Raw genomic sequence first — 24325 nt, 5'->3', positions numbered from 1 at the left:
CTTAATCTACAACATGCCAAAGTTCTACGTAGTTTTGTAACAAGTTTCTGCTTAAAAACAAAACTAAGTATATTTTAGTTTAATTGGAAGAAAGGCTCTAGATTTCAAACTTATTAACAAATGATTTAAAATTTCTTCCAGAAAAACACAACAAAAAATATTAATAGGGTAAGCTGTAATTCTTATAATAATAATTCTTGTATATACATACATATACACATATATACATACATACATACATACATACTTATAAAGTTCTAGATTTGTTTTTTCTAATACTGTTCCATCTACTCTCTATATTAAAGTTTTAAATACATTAACAATTACATAAATATTAAGATTAATCGCTTAATATTTTATCTTGTACCAAATTAAAAAATATAAAAATAACCTTGCACTTCCTGAAATAATTTTATTATCTGCTAACGGCATCAATTAAACAGCACTGTACACACATCTAAAGCAGACCTGAAGAGCAAAGGTTCCTCAGGACTCTTAACTCTACTAGAATTTAACTGCACCAAACCTGATGATCAAACACCAATTTTGGTCCACCGTCGGCAGCAGTGTCTTCACTTAGTAACATCCAGGTATTGGTGTCAATGTCGTAACGGTAGAAATCACTTTTCAGAGATTTGCTGTTCCTCACAGAGGAATCCAAGTAACGGCCCAACGTGTAGATTTGTCTCCGCTGAATGTCAATGCACATTTTATGACACGATCTGGCACTAGGACCATTCTGGAGAAAGGGGAGGAAAGAAAAGAGGATATCAAAAAGCAAAGAATAGAAATGCTCTTCTCTGCTGTACTTCATTAAAACGCCTAACAAGTCACACACACACACACACACACACGCACGCACGCACGCACGCACGCACGCACGCACGCACGCACGCGCCTAAGGTCAACATCAGTCACCTTAGTTTGACTGTTTTTATCTGAGTGACTCTACCTTGTTTCAACTTTGACATAAAACTAGCCAGTACATTTTCTCAATTAAGATTCCAGCTCCCCAGATATGTCTAGGTTTGTGTCAACTTGAAAAAAAAACAACCTGCATACTTGCTAAATTCTGTTTCCATTTTATTACTGTGGAGAGATGTGTTTCATTGAATCCTTACAAAACCCAATAAGGAAGCCATTTATCACTACTTCATAGTCTAACCCACTAATCACAAAACTAGAAAGAGGTAATATCCGAGTCCTACTGTAACCAGATTGAAAATATCAAAAAGCCCTTTCCTTTCCACTTTTATAAACAGTTGTTTTTCTTCAGAAGAGAGAAATAAGCAAAAATCTAACTCCTAATAAAGTGTATATGCTCATGACTAAGACAGCGAGACACAGGAAGTCTGTTGAATGACTAACAGGAGCTTGGGTGTAATCTGCTGGAAATAAAACGCCACTGTATGTTCCTAAAACAAGACAGATCACAAAATAGCAATATTTTAAGAGAAGTAATATAATGTAATTAACTTGATTAAATAAGGAAATATTACACAAGAAAAAGGCTTGACATTAGTAACAATAATTGAGAAAATAAGCTGATTGGAGTCTGTGCTTTTGTATTCACACAGATTATTCTACTACATATATTTTACAATGTTTTTTTGCTAAGATTTCATAGATAAGGTAGAAATTTTATTTAAGGGAAAGTTTGTTCCGTGATCTCAGAAACAAAGATGAAGTTATATGCCAGAAGCCCATGCAGTATTTTCTTTAATATGAAATTTTAATTTTTAAACGAGAGACAGAAACTCTTGCTTCTGTCCAAGTAGCACTAATACCATTAAAATGACAAGTAAATTGTACGTCAGGGAGAGGGAAATTGAAAACAAAGGTGACAGAAATGAAAATAGAAAACAACCAGAGAATGCTAACATGTAGGTCCCTGGAAGGAGTGACAGTATTTTAAACACCAACAAAGCTAGTTTTTTACAGAGAGAAAATCCTACCAACACCAGAAATAAACTCGGGAATATTACAAAAGAATAACAAGAATTACAAGGAAAATAATGTTTATTAAGAAAAGCAAGTACAATTTGACAATAGTTAACAGTGTAGGTAAAAATTGGACAAATAAAATATATAGATAAAATAGACAAAATCCTTGAAAAAAATATAACCTACCAAATGTTATGAGACATGGAATAAAGACAGAGACCCTTCCACATAAAAAGTGAACTTATCATTCTAAAATCTTCCTGTAACAATGGACTCAGATATCTGCCCTGGTAAATTTTACCAAGCATTCATACAAGAAATTGTCAATTTTAGACAAACGCCATTTTAAAATCTGTTCTCTTTCACCTCTAAGTTAGTTTTCTGCAGATAACAGTGCTGAAACTAAATTACCAATATCACAGGTAGCAGAGTTAAAGCAGAAGGAAAAAGGAAAGGAAAGCTAATTGATACATAAGAACACCTTAAGAAAAGGCACATACAAGTAACCATTAATATGTTATCAATAGGATCCAGCAACTTAAAATTTACTGAATTTTATTTTATGTATTTTATGTGATTTTGCATGTGTGCATGCATGTATACATGTATACCATTTGAACGTCTGGTGCCACAAAGACCAGGAAGGAACTGGATCTTATGAAAGTAGACAGTTATGAGCTGCCAGGTGGGTGCTGGCAACTGAACTCAGGTCTTCTGAAAGAGTGGCACACACGCTCTTAATTGCTGAGCCGTCTCTTATTACCAGATCCAGCAATTCTATATAGGATAATTCAGCAAAAAGTTTCTTGTAAAAAGGCAAAACCAATTTTATAGCTGAAATAATCATGGTAATTTGTTACATTAACAGAACAAAAATATTAATATCAACACAAAAGGAATTTTTGACACAATTCAATACATGTTCATAATAAAAAAAAAACAAAACAAAAAAACACAGCAAAAGAGGAACAGAAAGTGCTTCAATCTGATAAAGGAATAAGGAAATTTGAAACCTGTCGCTGAGCAGTAACACACAAACATTCTACAGCTAAGATCTGAAGACAAGGATGCCCGCTCTCAGCACTCTGCTTTACAGTCAACGGTGACATGGGAAAGGCAGTAGGAAACAATGAAGTTATGAGGTAAAGAAGAGGAAGAGTCCATGAGGCAGGCTCTAGTCATACATAACAGAATTATAGCAAAATTATACTGTAAGTTGGCAAAATTATCTAATCCAAGCAAATGCCTCTCTCTGGGGTACTTCAAGCAGTCTATAATGTCAAAGTTCTTTCCATGATAATACTTAAATATTTGTCTCTTCATTCTCATTTACAGGCAAAAGTTCCCAGAGGCCACATGCTTTTCTGATACACCAAGTCAAAACAAAACAAAACAAAACAAAACAAAACGAGAGAGAGAGAGAGAGAGAGAGAGAGAGAGAGAGAGAGAGACTGAGAGAGAGAGAGACTGAGAGAGAGAGACTGAGAGAGAGAGTTGAAAAGTACAAAACAATGCCATTTTTGTGTAGAATGGTTGTCTCAAAAAACATTTATATAGTTGTTGGTGTTCCAAGTTCATACAGTAATTTTCCCCATGGACTCTTTGGGAGAACAATTACAACTAACCAAAGTATGCTAATTCAGCTGTTTATAGTGGTACACCCTTTTATACCAGCCCTGGGGAAGCAGTTGCAAGCAGATTTCTGTGAATTTGAGGCCAGCCTGGTCTACATAGTAAGTTCCAGGATAGCCAAGGCTACACATCCTGTCTCGGGAAATAACAACAGCAACAAAACCCAAATAGCATGCTTATTCAGAAATTATGATCAAGACAGACATTGTTTCAAAAGAAAAGAACCATATTAGAATTGAAGTAAAATGGACCAAATCTGTTGCCAATGATATAAAACACGTTTTTAAGAAACAATTTGAACTATGGAAGACTGTCCCTGATCTCAACACCTTCGCAATGCTCAAAGACTTTTCTATTGAGACTGACAGCGATACGAACAAATGTGTTTTGAGATATCATATGATAAAATAGGCCAACATTTAGTAGAAGTGAATCAGTATTTCTTACATAACCAACACATAAGTGAAAAAGCATGTACAGGTTTATAAAATCTATCCAACCAGCAAACAAGACCATGGATTTTAACACAACACATAGAAAGCACTAAATGATACCGACTATGTGACAAATTACCATTAAGAAACATTTGTCTGTTTGAGACACATTAAAGAAAGCAATATTGAGTTGCCTGGAAAGGATGCTAAAGATCCTTTCCCTTGCCCCAAATATATTTATAGATGGCCCAATTTTCTTCATTTCTTTCATGTACAACATGTCTTATGAGGGTAAATATATAAACAGATACAAGAATTTAGCTGTCCTTGACTAACCTAGTCATTAATGGTATCTCCAAAAATCTGAAACAATGCTATTTTTGAAAACAGTTCTTAGCATCTTAACAAAGATGTGTACACCTGTTGTTGTAAACTAATTGATAAATATTAAAGGTATTTCTAACATAGTACCTTTCAATAAGCATAACCTAAATAAACTGAGAAAACACTAGTAAGTCACACAACGAAATCCTAAAACCCTAAGATTTTTAAGTACACAACAAAATCCTAAAACCCTAAGATTTGAAAATCACTAATACAAATAAATATCCAGTAAGTAGAGCCCTGTCTAATACCTTCTTGCTCAATACTCCAATGAATGAAAACAAGAGACACAATTAAAATATGTGTGTATGTGCACAGATGACATTTTCCAGCACTCCCTTTATGAAAAACTAACCCAGCCTTTTCTAAGAAGACATCTCTTGCTATAGAACTCATGTGTATTAATACTGTTAGCCTGGAAAGCATACTAAAGGTGGATCAAGGTTAATAAAAATGCTTTTCTTTGTGCTTACTTGTAGTGCCAAGAAACCCAGGCTCTTTCACAAGGCAAGTCCTCTACCCCTTAATAACACTACTGGGCTTTTATGATTTCATTCTAGTTTTCTTTCATTATTAACTACTTTAAAGAACATCCCAAATCAATAAAACATACTACTCTAACTACAGAAACACTTACAATTATTTTGTCCTTAAGAACTCAGTCTTTCTATTAGCTTTTGACCTCTAAGTGTTTTACTAGACACATGCTTAAATAAATTCAAGTGATCAAGTCATTTTGCTTCCTGATTGTATATCATGCTTTTGAAACACACACCCTGAGATTCTATCAACAATATCCTAGACTCACTGGTACAAAAAACTAGGTATGCAAAATAGTAACTGCTGAATGTTAAAAGCAATGAGCTATTTAAGTTGGGGCAACGTTGGCATTCAGTTCATAGATCAACTAAAGATTTTTAGGCATTGTCTTAGACACTGTTCTATTGCTGTGAGGAGACACCATGATCAAGGCAACTCTTATGAAAAAGAGCATTTAAGTGGAGGCTTCCTTATCATCTCAGAGGTTTGTCCATTATCATCACGGCAGGGAGAATGGCAGCATGCAGGCAGGTGCTGTAGCAGTAACTGAGAACTACATCCTGATCAGTAGGCAGAGAGAAAGAGAAAAAGAGACTCTGGGCACGACATGGGCTTTTGAAACCTCAAAGCCCACTCCTGATCCTTCTCAAACAGTGCTGCACCCTGATGGCTAAGCATTTAAATTAAATGAGCCTATGGGGGCCATTTTTCTTCAAACCACCACAGACATCTATATAATGGAGAAACAAACTATAAGAAACCTGAGCTCTAGTATTAAAACGTTTTATTAGCTTCAAAGTAACAGAAAATGTTTTCATCAAAGTAATCACTGTGATTTTCAACTTTATATTACCATGTATGTATATGGTATAAAAATAATAGAATGAGCTGGACACAGTGACAAATGCCTGTTAGTCCAGCACAGAACAGGTAAAGCCAGGAAGTGGCCAAGTGCAAGGATAGCCTTGAATTTGAGGCCAGGGTGCCCTATCTAGTGAGACCATGTCTCAAAAACACAAAACATCTGATAAAGCCTTCCACCCAAATACCTATTCTCCTGAATTTTGAATTTATTCTTTTGCTCTATTCCAACACTAACTTTTTATTAATTTACCTCATCTGTTAACTTACAAAAGAATAAGCATATCTAGCTGTTTAAAGTAAATTCTAAATAATATGCTTCATGACTATAGAGAATTCAGACTCTAGGTGGGAAAATAAGAATACAAACCAGGCACACAAAAGGAGGTTTCAATTCTGTTTAGCCTCAGGAAAGGCTACAGTGAACAAAGGAAGTCTAAACTGAGCTTTAGAGAACACACTGCCTGAAGCTAGAGACAGGAGATCTCACGGAGACACAGGGAAAACACTAGCAAATGAGACAAGGGAAGACATGACTGAACTGCAGAAATGGTTAAATGCCGTTGTCCCAGTCAGGGTATACTGCTGGCAAGTCGGTGAGGGCTAAGCCTGCATGACAAATGGAAACTGTCACTAAAGTCAAAGAGATACGGGCAGACTCACTATTTCATTATTGGCTCCCCTCCATACACACATCCCCACACCATACCCTTTAACATCCCCCCATACACTGACTCTGGATCTAGTTATCTGGATCCTTTTCAAAAATAAAGAGAAAAACAAACTTGGTGAATTGTTCATGGCTTCATCCCCTGGCAGTCTTGTTCTTGCCCTGAGAACAAGTCCCAGTTAGCCTACAGATAGGCAAAACAATGAAGTAAAACGCATCCATGTCTCAGCTAAGAATCCTAGGCTAGTCAACAGCTGTCTCCCAATGAGTGCAACCAGCCAACACACTGCCTCTCAAGCAAATAAAGGCTCACTAGTATACAACACTGAAGTTCTATTAGTCACTAACATCAGGGATAACTCAACAAGAATCAAAGTAAATGTTTGTAAAAGACTGATAACTTATTAATTTTGTTTGTTTAGAGGCAAGGTTTAGATGTGTGGCACAGGTTAATTTGGAACTTCCCTAGGTAGAGACAGCTGGACTCAAACTTAAGGCAACCTCTAAGATGCTACTCAGCATGGTTGTGCATTTCTGTAATTCTAGGAAGATGAAGAAGTATAACAAATCAAAGCCAGTCTAGGTAATTTTATAAGTTGGAAGGGGTAGGGAGTGGAGAGGGGAAGGGAAGAAAGGAGATAGACAGGAAAAAAATAGCATCAAAAGGAAGAGAGAGGAAAGGACATTTGAAATGAAGCATTGACATCAATGGACCCTTGACAAGAATTTGACATAATCAATAAATAGGGAAGATTTAAGGATGAACCCTATGCTGAAAGAACAGTTACAGATGTAATTAACTCAATTCAAAACAGCTGAGAATAAGTAAATTGATTTTAGATATGTCTTTACTTTTGTTGAGTACAGAAAAAAAATTTCAGAAAATGATACTTCAACACTGAAGAGTGAAGACCATTCTTTTAAATGTATTTGGGATTAGAAAAAGAAATTAGAATTTCAAGGTCTTTTTTGGAAAAATAAGTATTACTCAAATGATTAATCCTTGGAGCAGACTGAGTAAGCAAGTACCCAATTTTCAAAAACTGAAGGCACATCACCAGATATTTCGAATCAGCCTTCCTAAATAAAAATCAGTGGGTTTGATTTAGGTCTTTTTCATTTCTTTCTGTTATAGTTTATTTTCTAGTCTACAATCTCAAACAGCTTAGATGGAAAATTCTACAATAAAAATTCTACAATAATTTGAGGGCAAAGATGAATATTTCCTTTTCCCTATATATATAAAATAATATAATTATTTAATTCAAAGTCATAAATGAAACCTATTTTCATTATAGAAATGCTTCATTTATATATACAGGCACAAACACAGATACATATATAGGTACTATTTTACTTAAACATCACTTATGAAAACTGACAGGTCTAGCTTAATGATGTGAAGTCATCCTTAGAAATGGATTGTTATGCAATTTCATCATGTGCCAACATTCTATATACTATATCTATATAAACAACTATTCCTGTCTTGACTGTACACAACTGTACAGTGAAATAATGAGGGGCTAAATGGTGAGGCCAGGGGCTGGAGAGATGGCTCGGCAGGTAAGAGCACAGGCTGCTCTTGCAGAGGATCTGAGTTCAGTTCCCAGAACTCACATGGTGGGGCACAACCATCCATAACTCCAGTTCAAGGGGATCTGATGGCCTTTTGAAACCTCTGCAGACCCAGGCCTGCATGTGATACACATACATGCTGGCTGGCAAAACACTCATACACAAAAATTATAAAAGGTATTTTTTTAAAAGCTAGACAGTGTGGACGTCAAAAGTAGACATCAAAAGAAAGTTTTCCAGAGGAAACACAAATAAGATGGTGGAGGCGAGGCTAACTCAGTTACATGTACTCTTGAGGGCCTGGGCTCCATCCTTTCCAGTGCACAGGAAAAACAAAAAGAATGTGGGAAGCAAGAGTAGATAGAGTGCTGAGGCATGAGAAGGTGCTACACAACCACACCGCTCAGTAAGTGCTCAAAAGTTAAAAAACAAAAACAACAGTAACAACAAAAACCTATTGCTATCTAATTCTACAGAATAGACTTGGCTAAATATACCAGTAATTGATAAGCCAGGGAAAGAAATTCAAATGCAAGAGTTCTTAAAACTAACTGATTTTCTTACTTCAAAATTCTTTGCCACAACTGTAGGGAAACATCAGCGAAGAAGACAAGCATGCAGAAAGTGTATAACCACACTCCTACCATGAGACAGATGAATGAAAAGACTAGGAACTTGCCTCTTTCTCAGTGTCTCTAGAAATACATGTCCACTGGTTCTCCTTCACACTGTATGCCCAGAAGTCAGCAAGATCTTGTGTTCCATCCCAGCCACCAAACAAATAAACAGTCTCTATGAAAATCAAAAAACAGTACGGATTAAAAAACCTTAAGGAGAAGGGTATAAGGCACCAGACTCACTCAATTGTTTCAAAGCATATTTAAGAAAGTACTTTTCACAATTCTTATAGTGATATCTTTAAATGTGTAGCTTTCAAAATGTACTCCAGCCATTCTGAAACCTAAGTATGTGGAAAGTCTGCTGCAGAACTGTATTTTGAGAAATGTATTTAAAAGTCAGATCACTAGACCGTGTTCTCCAGGATTCTGACTCTGAAGTTTTTAGTAGCTAAAGAGTCTGTATTTATAAAGTATCCCAGGTGAAGTTGACACAGTCAGTTGAAGATTTGTCGGTCCATGTGCAGTTTATACTTATCAGTTTAACAATGCAGCAACATTTTAGCTACTAAAGACTGACAGAATTACTCAAAACTCTAAAAATCAAAATTTAGACTACACAGGGAAAAAGAGTAACATGAGAACGCATGGCTGTTACTAGGGGACAATGGGGGAGGATCACATTAAAGGTGATGTCTCCTTAATGCTAAAGCAATGGTTAAAACTAAAAAATAAACTGATATAAAATATTGGTAGTCCCATAAGAACTGGGCTAATATCTTACAAGTATACTGTAGAAGAGTCTTCCATTTTAAAGATTAATCTAATACCATAAGAAATAAATATATTGTCACTCTGAAATGTCTATTGCATTTATAAACTTTATTACTGTAACAAAATTATTTGTCTCAGTGAATCTTTATATAACACTATATCATAGATCCCTTTCCTATATATAATGCCTTTCCTTTTGTTAAGTAATCCCCCTTTGTAAGTATGTTGCACCTACTGATTACAGACTGTCAAGCCACTGACCCATTGAAGTGTGTGTTTTAAGACTATACACATGCCAGCTATCATATAAACCGTGACTGATCATGATGACACGAGATTCAAAACTGCCTGTGAAAATACTGTAACACTAAGAAAGCTCTTTTCAGCCACAGTTGGGCTGTCATCTAAATTTTCTGTCATGTTCTCATATTATTTCAAATTTTAAGCATATTTTCTAAGTAAAATGTCTATAAATGGTTCACTTGCTCTCAGAGTAAGAAAAGCCCACTGAAGGAAGACTGAGTTCTAGTACTAACTGGATATTATGGTTCGAAACTGAAATATCTCCCAAAGGCTACTCTTGAAGGGTTGGCCTAGTTGGAGGGCAGTAACTGGAACACTCAGAAGGAGGCTTTAGTTGTAAGAGGTAGGTTACTAAGAGTGTGTCCTTTAAGACACTATGCTGTCTTAGCACTCCTGTCCTCTTTCCTGGCCTCCACTGTGTGAGTAGTTCTGCCAACCCTTTCCTACACTGAACAACCGCCCCCCCCCAAAAAAAACTTCTGTCAGGTATGCTGTCACAGTGACAAAGGCCTTGACTAACGCAGAAACCTGATTCTAGGCCTATTGTTGTCATTGACCAACCACATGGTTCTTGGAACTTGGTTTGTAGAAAGAGCTTAGAAACATTTCAGAACAGGCTAGAGAACAACTAGGCTGGCAGAGAGAGAGTTTAGCTGGAATTCCAGTGGCGCTCAGAAGACCATGTGACTGTTAGCTGCATTTAGCCACATTTACAGTGAAAACTGGAAGCAAAGGGCAGATAGACAGATTTGAAAACCTTCATTTGTTTAGAAAAACTACACGTTTCAAACATGAAGACATGGTTTCTGAAGAGCTTGGTGCCATTTCAAAGGAAGCCAGGTTCTTTTCAATGAGATAGTAGGGAAGATGCCACGAGAACATGTCAGGAATTGGCCAGATGCCCATCTACTGCAAAAAGTAGACAAATTAGAAGACTTTTCATTGAGAAACCATTGCCTCTAGGGTACTATGACCTCACACCAAATGAAGTTATTTCCCCATGCTGATCTATCCAGGTACTCTGAGACCTCTTACACTGGCAGCAGACTTTGGTGCAGTTTACCTGATGCTGGTTTTGCAGACATATAGAATACTAGAGTCAAAATCATGAAGGTTTCTACTCAGATTTCAAAGGAAAGCTTAGAAGTGAGACAATGTGTACATAGAGTTCCTTACAGGGAAATGCATGAAGCTGTGGGAACAAAGCCAAAGACACAAATGGACACCAGGAAGTTAAAAGATTTCAGGAACATAGGATTATACTGAGGAATGCTGCAGGCAATGAGAAAAGCTAGCCTTAAAGAAAGACCATGTGAGTTTTAACCATCACATGGTGGGAAGAAATCCTTCTTAGAGCTGGGCTCTCAGTGTTGTTTCTGAAAAGCAGGTCTCTTCCTCATATCCTAACATCACTCATGGACCCTGGATACTGAAGACAGGCTATACATTTCATTTCTATTAGTCTGTTCCTCCATTTTGGAATGAAAATATTTACTCTTGTCATTTTATGTTTGAAGTTTACCTAACTTATTATATAGAGAGCTACCTTTAAAAGCTTGCCTTGAGTCTTAGCAGAGATTTTGGACTTGAACTTCTACCCTCTACAGGCTGTCTCTTAAAGGCTTGGTCACGACTAGAAGCACTACTTTGGTAGGTTCTAGGATCTTTAAGAGGTAGGTATAGCTAGAAGAAGTAGGTCACTGGAGCAATGTTCTTAAGGGTAGTATCTTTTCTCAGTTCCCTGTCTACCCTCCCACCCTCTGCTTCATGGCCATCGTGATGGACTAAAACCTCTAAAACTGTGAACCAAAATAAATAGTTTCTACCCCTAAGCTATTTTTCTGAGGTATCTGGTAACAATGGCAGGAGATTAATACAGAGTGACCAAGCACCAGTCATTCCACCTTCCTCAGTCTGAGTATTTTATTTTATTATTTATTTATTTATTTATTTATTTTGGTTTTTCCGAGACAGGGCTTCTCAGTGTAGCCCTGGCTGTCCTGGAACTCACTCTGTAGACCAGGCTAGCCTCAAACTCAGAAATCCACCTGTCTCTGCCTCCCAAGTGCTGGGATTAAAGGCGTGCGCCACCACCGCCCGGCCTGAGTATTTTATTTACAAAACTCTTTTGAGAGGTCCCCCAGATCTAAGTTATATAAAAACATTCTGAAAGTTGTCAAAACTGAACCTTTCTATTTTTAAAAAGGAAAAATGAACAAAAAACCAAACCTCCAGTTACCTTTCAGTTCCTAAGTATCCCAGACAAAGTAACAAAAGTAATGCTGAACTGGCCTCCAGCTAACCAATACCTGGAATCCCTTTGGCACTATAAAACTATGAAACAATGGCAATTATTTTAAACTATTAAAAATCTGTCTTATTTCATAACTATAAAATAATCCATTATCATTAGTTAAATAGCATTGTTTCCTAAATGACACACAGTAATGTCCAGACACATAATTTTACAGGAAGAAGAAATCAAAGAATTTTCATCTGGCTTAAGAGTATTTGCCAAGACCTCACTATAAGAGCAATTAACCCTGTTAATTTCTGAAGCTTGTAGGAGAACCATATAACTAAAATAGCAATAGCAATTGACCTTTTGTTTTATAGTACTTCTGGGCACCCTCTGGATAAGGTTACCCTGGTTCATTAACTTTAATAACCCTTCCTCTTAGGCTCTGAGTTCTCAATGTTCCTTCTGAAAAGCAGGTCTCTTTGTACGCATAAACTCTCACAGCAAAGAAAGCCCACATCTCCACAACAGCCTCATTGATAGCTGAGCAAAATAAAATCTGGCACAGGGCAAGCATCCCAACAGAATTAAGCCAAGATGTCATTCCTGTCCATGGAAGCTTTGTGGCCCAACTGAAGCAATAGTACAGCAAAATGAATTCTGTAAAAACTTATTTTTTGATATACCTGAATAAAAAAGGCATAAAAAAAATTTTAACTACATCACCTAACCACTTAAGTCTCACAAAGATAAATCATCTAGAAACAAATACCAAAAAGTGTCACTAATCCATAAATGCTAAAAAGGCTTAAACTATGAAGCTGTATAGAGAGGACTATGGTAAGAAGTACAGTGTAGAAAAGAAAGGAAAAGCATAGATCTTAGCAGTGGAAATCTATGCCCCCCCACACACAAGTCCTGTGACAACATATGTGTATACCCTGAGGCAACACAATCTTCCTCAAGCAGCAATCTTCTTCTGTGCATTTTTTCCCCTTAAAGGAATATAGGGTATACTGGCTATGAATTTTCTTAGCACTCCAACAATATCTATTTGAATGGATTAAAGCGCTGATTTGAACTCACAAACTACTGAAAAGAAAGTTGGAGTAGTACCTTATCCTTGAAGAACTTACAATCTAGTGACTATAAAGGGTATGTAAGTGACCACAGGGAGAGTAGACCAAGACCCATATGAAGGTAGAAAGCAAAATAGGTGTTCTAAAAGGGGAAGAGTACCTGGCTGGGGGACACAGCACAGATCTGTGGTAAGGTAGTTTTGTGCTCTGGTGAGTAGAATGAGGCACAGAAAAGCTGTTCAAGCAAAGTAAAATGAGTAACAATGATATGAAGATAGCACAATGACAGGGTTTTAAAGGCATAAACTCCAAAGTCAGGCTTCAATCTCAACTCTCTAACTACAGCTGTGTGACCACTAATGTTCTTGAACCATTAGTTTTCTAATTTCTAAAATGTGATATGGTTATTTTTCATAAAGACACAGTGGAGACTAAACCTATACAATGCATTCAAAGAAGTTAAACTACGTGATGAATAAGTAAATTAAAGAAAACGTATAAAACATTAAGGACACAAAGGTAGTAGCCAGACAGGAAGTTTAAAAAGGCAGGCAGTGACTAGATCAAGTTAAAGGTCAACTATTAAGGCTTAAACTGAATCCCACAAACACTGAAGGAACTACAGACGACCTTGAGCAGAGGGGTTAGGATCTGAACTTACTGCAGAATTAACTCAGAAGGAAGACAGGGAATGAGAGAGATCGGTGGTGATATGGTCAATAGTAGCCTATTTTCAAAATTTCAAGCCAATTTCATTTAAGAGACTACATTAGGCAATCACCAATCAATCCACAAATTAGTATTTCACAAATGTTACAATTAAACTCTAATTTCTTGGTACAAAGGATCTAACATTTAGTACTAGAACCAAATAAACCAAGGATCTACAGTGCTACAATTTACACTGAACATGAATTAAAAATAAGGGAGATATATTAACACAAGCAAAAAATTTGGCCTTTGTACACCATTTGCACACATTTTTTGTACAGTGAAAACAGGCTTTTTACTTCAAGTGCTCAATTGCAGTATCTATTACTCTACTTAGTAAATCAGACCACTGATTGCATAAACTTCCACAAGATGGCACACTACAGTTAAACAAGTTTGTCCATTTTGAAACTATAGACTGTATCGACTATGTTCTAACAGATAGAGCCAAAAAGTTAGACATGAAATCTCAAGTGTCAACAAGAAGGCAGGAGCTAGTGAAATGGTTCAGTGGATAAAGCCTGATGACCCGAGTTCACCTGACTACACAAAATTGTCCTCTGACCTCCATGTACACATTGTGACACTCACTCCCAAACACAAATCATACACACACAATAAAAAAGGCAGAATTGTAGCCACATAAATGTCTGATTGTAGTTAACAACGCAAACTCTTCTTTATTCACTTAATTAAGAAGCTTAAGGGAAAGTGAGGGTTTTTTTATATATTTTTTTAAGTGCTTTAATATGATTGCCACAGAGGTAGTTCATCAGCTTCTTTGCAGGTATCAAATAACAGCATATGTTGCCTGAGTCTTATAACCTACTCAGAGGGCAGTCGTGGGTTTTTTACTTTTAAAGTTCCTAAAAGTCAGCAATAATTACACAGGAAGAAACCTAACATAAAGCATTCTATGCAGAAAAAAAAAAACATGTCTTTTCATACAACCTGTTTAACCTAAATCACAGTTGAAACCCAATTCACAATTAAAGAATATTAAGTAAAGAGGTATCAGTTTCAGGGACTACAGTTAATAAAACTAACATACAGATAGATACAGTTAGACAAACTATCACTTTTCTCTGCTACTACAAGTACAATATGATTCTCATATGATGGAAGAAGTTTTGGCGATTAAATATTAAAAAATTTTTTTTTTTTTTTTGGTTTTTCGAGACAGGGTTTCTCTGTGTAGCCCTGGCTGTCCTGGAACTCACTCTGTAGACCAGGCTGGCCTCGAACTCAGAAATCCACCTGCCTCTGCTTCCCAAGAGCTGGGATTAAAGGCATGTGCCACCACCACCCTAAATATTAAAATTTAAGCCACTGTAACTGTTATGATTACTTTACCCTTGGATCTGGCATTAAGCAAGCTTCCAATCAAACTACTGACTGGAAAAAAAGAACACTGAAACTTAGAAACTACGAACCTGAATGTTTAAGAAAGCAAGGTATATGAAACACCAGGAAGGAACATCAAATGAGCTGAAATAAAACTTACTTAGTTTTACAGGCATGCATCATTATGCCTATCTGTACTTGGCTTTTAATTTATTTCCATACGTGATTCACTGCTATTTGTGGCTATTTTGTGTTTTTTCCCTTTTAAGATTTGCTGGGAAAAGAGCATGACAGCTACTGTATCCTGTATCTGACCTACTGCTAATCAACATGCCTAATACAGGCATGAGACAGTACAATGCTTTGCTCCATCCAGCCCTGCTCAAACCTCAATTAATTCATATAAACTCTGAGACTAGAAGACATCTCAACAATAAATAGACTAAAACAGGTTAAGACAGGGAGGTTTGTTGAAGACCTGCTCTTGGACATCCACATACCCTACAACAGTAGAGGAAAACAATACAAAGATTATATATAGCATTGCACCTAGCTAGAAAGAAGGACCTTAGCATGACTTACTCCCATCTCCTTTTAGAACATGCATCTCTAACCACACTACAAGAATAATTATAGGATTAGACAGATTTACTGCAGAATTTAATAAAACCTTTACAGAACCAAGCACAATGTTCTTCAAATTATTTCATAAAACAAAAAGAAAAGACAGTTTCTAAACTCATTCTATAAAGCCAATATTGTCCTGGTAACAAATATAAAGATATAACAGAAAGAACATATATGCTATATGAATATATGTAAAAATCATTAATAAAAATATTGCAAACAAAATTCAATTAATATCATGAGAGACTATACACCATGATCACATTGGTTTCATTCTAAGAATACATGGATGTATCAACATATGCAAATTAACAAATATAATACAACACACAGAACAAGGAGGCAAAAAAAAAAAATCACACGATCCTTTTTCATATGATAGCAGATGTCATGTTGAATGAGAAAATTGAAAACATTTCATCTAAAATTTCCTTTAAGCAAAGTAATGAGAGAGATTAAAGGATTACAAGTACAAAGAAAGGGAGAGAGATGGAAAGGAGAGAGAGAGAGAGAGAGAGAGAAAGAGACTGATTAACAGGTTACATGTAGAGGAGCCATTATAAAAAGATTAAAATTAGGTACTAGTAGATGGCTAGACTAGTAAATTGTCTGTCACATAAACATGAGGACCTGAGTTTGATCCCAATACCCAGCTTGTAATCCCAGAACTGGGGAGACAGAGACCAGGAGGCATCCATCCAGTCTAGACAAACTGGTGAACTCCCGATTTAGAGAGACTATCTCAAGAGACAGAATAGACAGAAAATGATGACATCCATTGTCAACCTGTCTCTACGTACACATGCATAAATGTGCAAAAATATACGCATGGGTGTGCACACATGAACGTGAATAAACACAATATGTGTGTGTAACACACAAGATTAAACTGCATGACTATAACAATCATTCCTATTATACATGTTAAAAATACAATTTCCATAGTTATTCAAACAGGAATGGTGATATGATTGTGGGCCACTTAGAATCTGCTATAATTCTGTCTCTGTTGCATAAAACAGATTATGGTAGGAAAAATGTCCACACTTTCACCTTCTGAGTTTCCTAAGAAGAATCTTTGCTAAATTTAATCTTCAGACACCTCGTTCAAACTAAGTTCTGTCTTGACATTTGTCTATCACTTGAAACTTTATTTTCCACCTTCAAATCCCATACTTATTTTTAAATTATCTTTTTTTCACATGTACACTTTCCCTGTCATGTATGGTCTCTTTCCCCAGACAGCAGAGTAATAAGCACTCTGGAGCTTCTACCAGTTAAAGGTCAGCTTTAAGTGTCAAGGTCTCAAACTGGAACAAAGTGCATTTTGCTGAAGAAATTTAGGGGGTTTTCCATACAATTTCCCTTAGTATGTTAATAACAAGAAAACAGTCTATATACAAATTTGCCTCTTTAATAAACAAACCTAGGCAAGCTTGTTACTCTGACACAGGAAAACAAGTGCCTAAGAGACTGCATCTTATTCAAGCCTACTTATGTATGACAGGTGAATATTTGTGAGAAGTGGCACAGATTAAGAAGCAAGATTCTACACCTTAAAAGAAAAGTTTTCCAAAGACTCTAACAGTATTCTCAAATTCTGAAGTTACTATATATTTAACACAGTTTAAAGTGAAGTATTCAATCTTATTACTAACAGTTTTTGAAAATAGTTGAGACTTAGTATCCAAACTGTATTTTTCTAATTATTCACAAAATAATGAGTCTACAAAATAAATATTTTTATTCCTTAAGTACTAAGGCAGCACAACAAAGTAACAAAATGGTATAAATACCCTTAGGAAAAAAAGTAAAATGCTGCTTAAGCAACTACAGGCATTGTACAGAGTGAAGGTTTATAAAGTAAAACTACAGAAAGGCCAAGTTTCTTTTAGGGTATCTAATGTCATGAGCACGACAGACTCCTCACTCACTGTCAACTCTCAGACGGGTGGTAAGTGCTTGTTGTCTTTGCTACTCAGGTTAATGAGTAATATTTAACCTTAATCATAAATGGAAAGAGAAGTGCCCACTCATATAAACTATTTTAAATGTAGGCAATACTACATCTTAGCATGCAGCGTTAGAATGGTGCGGAACGGCTGCTTACGTGACTCACCTGTCTGAACGTCAATGACCATCTGATGGCCCCCTCTCATTCCTGGCCGGTTATCTTCTCCATCACCTGGAGAGGAAAGTATATGTTCTATAAAGAAATAACAAAACCTTATATTCTAGAGGAGTAACCCCACTGTAAGTCTATAAAGGGTAGTAACAAATATTCCACATGTGCTCCTTTAAAATATTAAAAATAAGTAAAAAAAAATTCATTAAGAAAAAATACTTTTGTTTCAAATATTGAAAAGGTGACAGGATTCTAGGATATAGTGTGCCTGCACATGTGCTAAGGATCAAACACAGGTACCCACAAAAAATAAGCAAGGATTCAACACTGAGTTATATTCTTGGCCCTAAGATTACAGAATGCTAATATCATACTTGATATAAACCAGAAGGCCTAAGGTTTTCTAAATAAATCTCTCATTAGTTGAAAATTAGTTTGGCAAATAAACTTCCCTGGTTTTTGTATGTAAATTGACATGATCTAACTCTGTACTAGCTACACAGGAACACTCTAAAAAACTGCAACGTCAACTTTTACACAGTCATAAGTTACTTAATAAGGAATACTTTATGAGAAATGCATCAAATGTTTTTGTGTAAACATCAGTATATTTACACAAATCTACATGGATTGCCTACTTTATATCTAGCCATATGGCAAAGCATGTTACTACACTAAGTAGTAACTTCAGGCAGCTACAATGTCTGTATTTTTCAGAATACCTAATTATAGAAAAGGTTCAGTACTTACACTAGATAGGAATTTTCCAGCTCAATTAAAAAAAAAAGCTCCTGGGATCATCATTATTGACCAAAATGTCACTATGAAATATTGTATACAGAAACCAGAACAAAGCCAAATTCCTTCATCTACTCTGCCCTCAACAATCCTTCCTCCTCTGGCACAGCTAGGTACCCTTTAGAGCCTGCAGATCATTATCACGAGGCCTTGTCCTTTTCTTTTTTCCTCCAGCCAGTCTTATTTGTTTGCCTCAAAAATAAATTAACAAAATACTAAGATATTAATTTTTAGCATTAGTGTTTTGTGTATTTAATCTGTTTGTTTGTAAATAAGTGTCTGAATAAAATCACCTTACATAGGTCTATAAAAATACAAGTATGTTCACAAAACATATATAAGTTCAAGAGGAAATTTCAGTGCATATTTAACCTATAAAAGGTTTCTCACAAGCGAAGAGAAAGTCTTGGAAATATATGAAGACCACAAGAACCAAGTGAACACCTCCAGAACCATCTTTCTTTCTTTTTTTTTTCTTAAAGGTTTATTTATTTATTTTATGTATATGAGTACACTGTCACTGACACACCTAAAGAGGGCATCAGTTCCCGTTACAGATGGTTGTGAGCCACCATGTGGTTGCTGGGAATTGAACTCATGACCGCTGGAAGAACAGCCAGTGCTGTTAACCCCTGAGCCATTTCTCCAGCCCCAGAACCAACCTTCTTTAATGCAAACATATGCAATAAAACATTTCTTCTATCTGACAAAAGAGTGAACACAATTTACAAGACAGTGACAAAAAATCCGCCCCCATACAAAAATAATGGGTTAATGAAGAAGACTCAACTCTGAATCAGATTGTGAGTTTGAAAAACAAAACAAGGGGCTGGAGAGATGGCTCAGTGGTTAAGAGCACTGACTGCTCTTCCAGAGGTCCTGAGTTCAATCCCAGCAACCATATGGTGGCTCACAACCATCTATAATGGGATCTGATGCCCTCTTCTGGTGTGTCTGAAGAAAGCAATGGTGTACTCATATACATAAAATAAATAAATCTTTAAAAAAGAAAAACAAAACAAAACAAACAAACCAGTCCCTATTAGACATAAAGGCCCTGAGGATCTGTGCCTCCCAGAAGAAAGCATAAGAAGCAGTCACTAAGGCATTTGGATACTCAACTTAAGCGCCTCTAAGATGCAACTGTACAATGCTTTAATTAGAATTATGTCAACCTTATTATCTGTGTATAAAGTTCAACAGTTCTCCCTTTTATTCTAAAAAGCTCCTGTTGTGTTTAGATATTTTGTAGAGGTTAGGTTTGCAGGAGCACATACAGTGAGAACAGTGTGCCTCTCATGATACACACCTCTATAAAGGAGTTTGGACCAGCATTCTGTGTGAAGAACAAACATCACTGCTCAATGTTTTGTCATAGAGATGAAACAAGAACTTAAAAGACAAGTTTACATATAGTAACCTCGGGCTGTGACTACTGTTCATCAGGGAGAGTGCCTACCAAACACGTACAAGATCCGAGTTCAATCGTTTGCCTCAGGAAAAAAAAATATGTATAATAATCCATTTTCCCATCTAGTTAAATAACCTATGCTTCATATTAAACACCTGTGTTTTTATTAACAGAGAAGAAGAATGTTTGGGCCATCTAATGCAAATAGACTGTAAGGAAGAAACAGAACAAGCCAGATGGTGCAGCTCACCTTTGGTGCTCTTAGGAATAATCTGACTCCACCGTGGCTTATACTCCTGTTGACTGATATACTGATTGAACAAGCCATCTGCAAGTATAAAAAAATAAGAATTATATTTTATTATATATATATATACATATGTATGTATATATATACATACAACACACATACACACATACATATATATATCCTCCCAATATGCTACCCAAACATAAATAGTAATAGTAAATGATTAGTTGACATAACAACATAAACAAAACGCAGCAGCGGCAGCCCATATTAAATTGATGTTCTCGTGACGAGTGCATTAGTTACTGTAAAGTTACTAACAGACTCACTGGATAAGTATGTGACCTCAACAAAGACCCTGCAAGAAGGAAAATGCTGAGAGGGGAGAAAAGTACGGACAATTGAAGGCTAGAAACCATAAACAACAGAAAACAATTCATAAATAATCTGAATATATGTTTTATTTCATCAAAATACAATCATATATATCTTAAAAATAATTTCTGTCATCAACATAAATTCAGATGGAGAAAAAGAAGAATAATGAGAGCCTGGAAGAATTATCTGCCCTAGTGATTTCTCATCACCGTTCTCTATTTGATGTATTACTTTTAAAGCTTTAGCCTCTTGTAATAATTGATTCTTGAATTCCAATGTCTCCTCATTAAAAGTACTTAGAGCCCATACATTTTTGATACCAGAATACAAAAACAAAAAGAAAAAAATTAAAGAAATACGAATGCTAACAGCTTTGGTATAGGTATTTTACAGTAGAACCTCAGAGAAAGAGAAAACACTTTAAAATGCAAATTCCAGATTTCTCTGGGCACAAACTGATGGAGAGATAAAGGTACTGCCAATAGCAATGGAACTGTATTTACTGATGCTGCCAAATGTTAAAGACCTGTTGTGTCTTAGTTCATTTAATCCTAAAAACAACCCTAAGAAGGACTGCACCTCCCTATTTTAAGATGGAGACATGCCTATTTAGAGAATTAAGGAGATTCATCAAACTCACAAATATCTTAAGTAGTCGGGCGATGACTCAGTTTCCACTTTGCTTTTATTCCAAATCTTCCCTCAGTATACTTTTCATCTCCATCCTGGAGGAGTTACTACACTAGCTACTGTCTTGATATGGACACTGCACTCTTGCCCGGCCGCGACCCCAATCTACTCTGCTCCAAATGATTACCACGCCCTACACTTCATTTCTGTCAAGTTTATAAATGATATCTAGAACCCAATTCTAGATAAGGAGACAGGAGGAATATTCTAGAGAACTTGTAAGCAATGTTTTACGCTTCTAAACAGACATCAGCCAAGAAAAAAAAGAGACTTTTATTACTCTGGACACATCTTTATATACATATGCAATGTATAATATACACAACTACTAAAACCCATTGTAGACCTAGGGACAGAATCAACTCTGTAGTAATGACAGAGCAGAGGAAGATAAAGAAACTAGGTCAGTAAATCGACCAACCAGGAAGCCACCTCACTCTGGGCATCTTGATGGGTCACAGTCTTCTTTTCCTTCTCTCCACATAAATAACGGAGAGTGCACTTGCTCTCTCATGAACCTGTCCTTTGTCCCTGATTTCTATCTGAATGAGTATTTTCCCGACACTGAAAACAGAGACTGGTTCAAAAACATAACGAAATGTCTCTTTTCCATAACTTGCATACTTGGAACTTTAACAACCACCCTAATAGCTTTCTTTTCTGGGTTATTCACGAAGCTGTTGTAGCCAACCCTATACAATCACTGAAAGTCTTTCTTTCTTTGCCTTTGTAACCTTATAAAATTAGGGGGAAAAGAAAGTTCCTTTATACATCAGCACCAAAGCTAGATATCTTGACTCCTGCCTATAATCCTTGTACTTTGAAGGCTGAAGCACTAGTACTGCCTTAAGAATGAAGCCAGCCTGGCCTATATGGTAACTTCCAGGTTTCCTGGGCTACAACTGCTGTCACATTCAGAAGTTGGCACTTATATTTTCATTGCTATAGGAAGAAGTAGATGCAGCACAATTTGATTTAGTGAATGTTTCTATTGTATCATGTAACCCTCCATGGAGTCTCGCTTTATTCAGCCTTTCTGACCAAAACCTTCTTCATCAAAAAATCTGGGAATCTTTTCCCTGTTTCCAGATAAAATGTGTTGGGCTCTTGTTCACTGTAGTAATATGACATGAAAACAAAACAATAAGAAACAAAACCAAATATAAACATATTATATAAACAAAATAATAACTTTATTTAGTTTTATTTATTTAGGGAGATATAAAGCTTTAAAATGACTTTCAAATTTAAAAAGAATACAAAATTATTAATGAAAGAATTAGAGTAACCCGGGGAGCTAGTTCAATGGATACTGCACTTTCTATAATGATGATATAAATATATAGAGAAAACAGTAGAATACTGAAGATAGGAAAACACAAGGTAAGAAGTCAGGAAAACTACAATAGAAAAATAATACATTTCACTTTTCTGTTTGTTTTCTGAGACAAGATCTCACTATGTAACCTTGGCTGGGCTGGAATTCAGTATGGAGGAGGCTACCTTAGAACTAACAGAGATTTACCTGCCTCTACCTCCTGAGAGCTGAGATTAAAAGTATATGGGCCTTTTCCCATTTGGTCTAATTTTTAAAAAAGCATATATTCCTTCCCCTGACCCCTCCTCTCCTTTCATTCTTCTCCTTTTTAAAGAGAACTCCATGTATCCCCAGTCTGTCTTCCAATTCACTACTTAGCTGACTCTGACCTGACCTTTGCTCCTCCTGTCTGAGAGGAACTGAGCTTACACGTGCCCATCCTCACTTGTGGAGAGCTGCTATGAAACTCAGGGCTTACGCATGCTTGACAAGAAATCGCCAGCTGGTCTACCTTTCCAGGCTAGAGAAAAATTTTCAAAGAGGAATTTAAAATGCTTATAAAAAAGTATATTACTTTTAGGAGAAAGGCAAACAGTTACTAATATTTTAGTAAGTAATATTTAGTAATTTCTGACAAAAATCTAAAACAAGAAATCATCAGTCCAAAAAAGTAAAATATCCTAAAGAAATTAAAAATGTCACTCAGAGCAAAGTACACGAAGTTGCTAATAATTTTCAAACTATTTAGCTTATGTTTTCAGCTTCAATACCATATATATATATATTTTTTTTGTGACTCTGACTACACTAAATAAACACACTTAATAAAATCTTCACTGGGCACGCACTATTGCTTTTTTTCCTTACTAGCTGTAAACCCCTTAAAACTACAAGACTAAAAAATGAGACTCAGGAAGTTTTTTTAAAAAAATAAAAATACAAAAAAAACCAAAGAAACCAAAAAACCCTCACCAATGATCAGAACATCATTGTAGTAGCACTCCCAAACTTGATTTCTCATCCAAACAGATTATATTCAAAGAAATATGTAAGTAGCTAGCACGCATATATATGTATGTATGAGAGCGAGAGAGAGCGAGAGCGAGAGAGAGAGCGCAGAGAGAGAGAGAGAGAGAGAGAGAGAGAGAGAGAGAGAGAGAGAGCGCACACAATCTGATATGGGATGACCCAGACTATTGTGGGTGGTGCCACCCATGCTACTGCTCTGGGTGCCATAAAAACAGTCTGGGCAAGCTTGAGGGAGGAAGCCAGGAGACAGCATTCCTACATGCCCTTCTCCTTTAGCTCCTGCCTCTAGATTCCTGCCTTAAGTTCCTGCTCAGATTTCCTCTGATGACTGACTGTAACCTGGAAGTGTAAGAAGAAATGAACCCTTTCGACCCTGTGATGTCCATTCTTGGTTGTTAACTTGACTACATCTGGAATTAACTAAAACTCAAATGACTAGGCACAGCTATAAGGGATCTTTTTCTTAAGTAATTTGAAGTGACAAGGCCCTCTTCTAATCTGGGTTTTTCTGGTGTAAAGATCCACCTTTAACCTGGACCGTGTGTGTGTGTGTGTGTGTGTGTGTGTGTGTGTGTGTGTGTGTGTGTGT

General features: G+C 36.3%; 1 protein-coding gene across 2 annotated transcripts in view; it reads right to left on the bottom strand.

Annotated features, from left to right (window-relative positions):
* Mkln1 (muskelin 1) overlaps positions 1-24325 on the bottom strand; it is a 117343-nt gene that overhangs the window by 42342 nt on the left and 50676 nt on the right. Inside the window, exons 7-10 of one of the 2 annotated variants that reach the window (XM_028781692.1) lie at positions 20322-20399; positions 17857-17943; positions 8723-8835; positions 527-739 (exon numbers count right to left, since the gene is read on the bottom strand). In XM_028781692.1, coding sequence (XP_028637525.1) covers positions 527-739; positions 8723-8835; positions 17857-17943; positions 20322-20399 — 491 coding nt within the window. The remainder of the gene's footprint in view (positions 1-526; positions 740-8722; positions 8836-17856; positions 17944-20321; positions 20400-24325) is intronic. The other variant, XM_028781693.1, reaches the window with a different exon arrangement.

This window comes from Grammomys surdaster, unplaced genomic scaffold (assembly GCF_004785775.1).
Source record: "Grammomys surdaster isolate TR1022 unplaced genomic scaffold, NIH_TR_1.0 514, whole genome shotgun sequence".
Classification (NCBI taxonomy): Eukaryota; Metazoa; Chordata; class Mammalia; order Rodentia; family Muridae; genus Grammomys; species Grammomys surdaster.
This window is presented reverse-complemented; position numbering and strand designations above follow the sequence as displayed.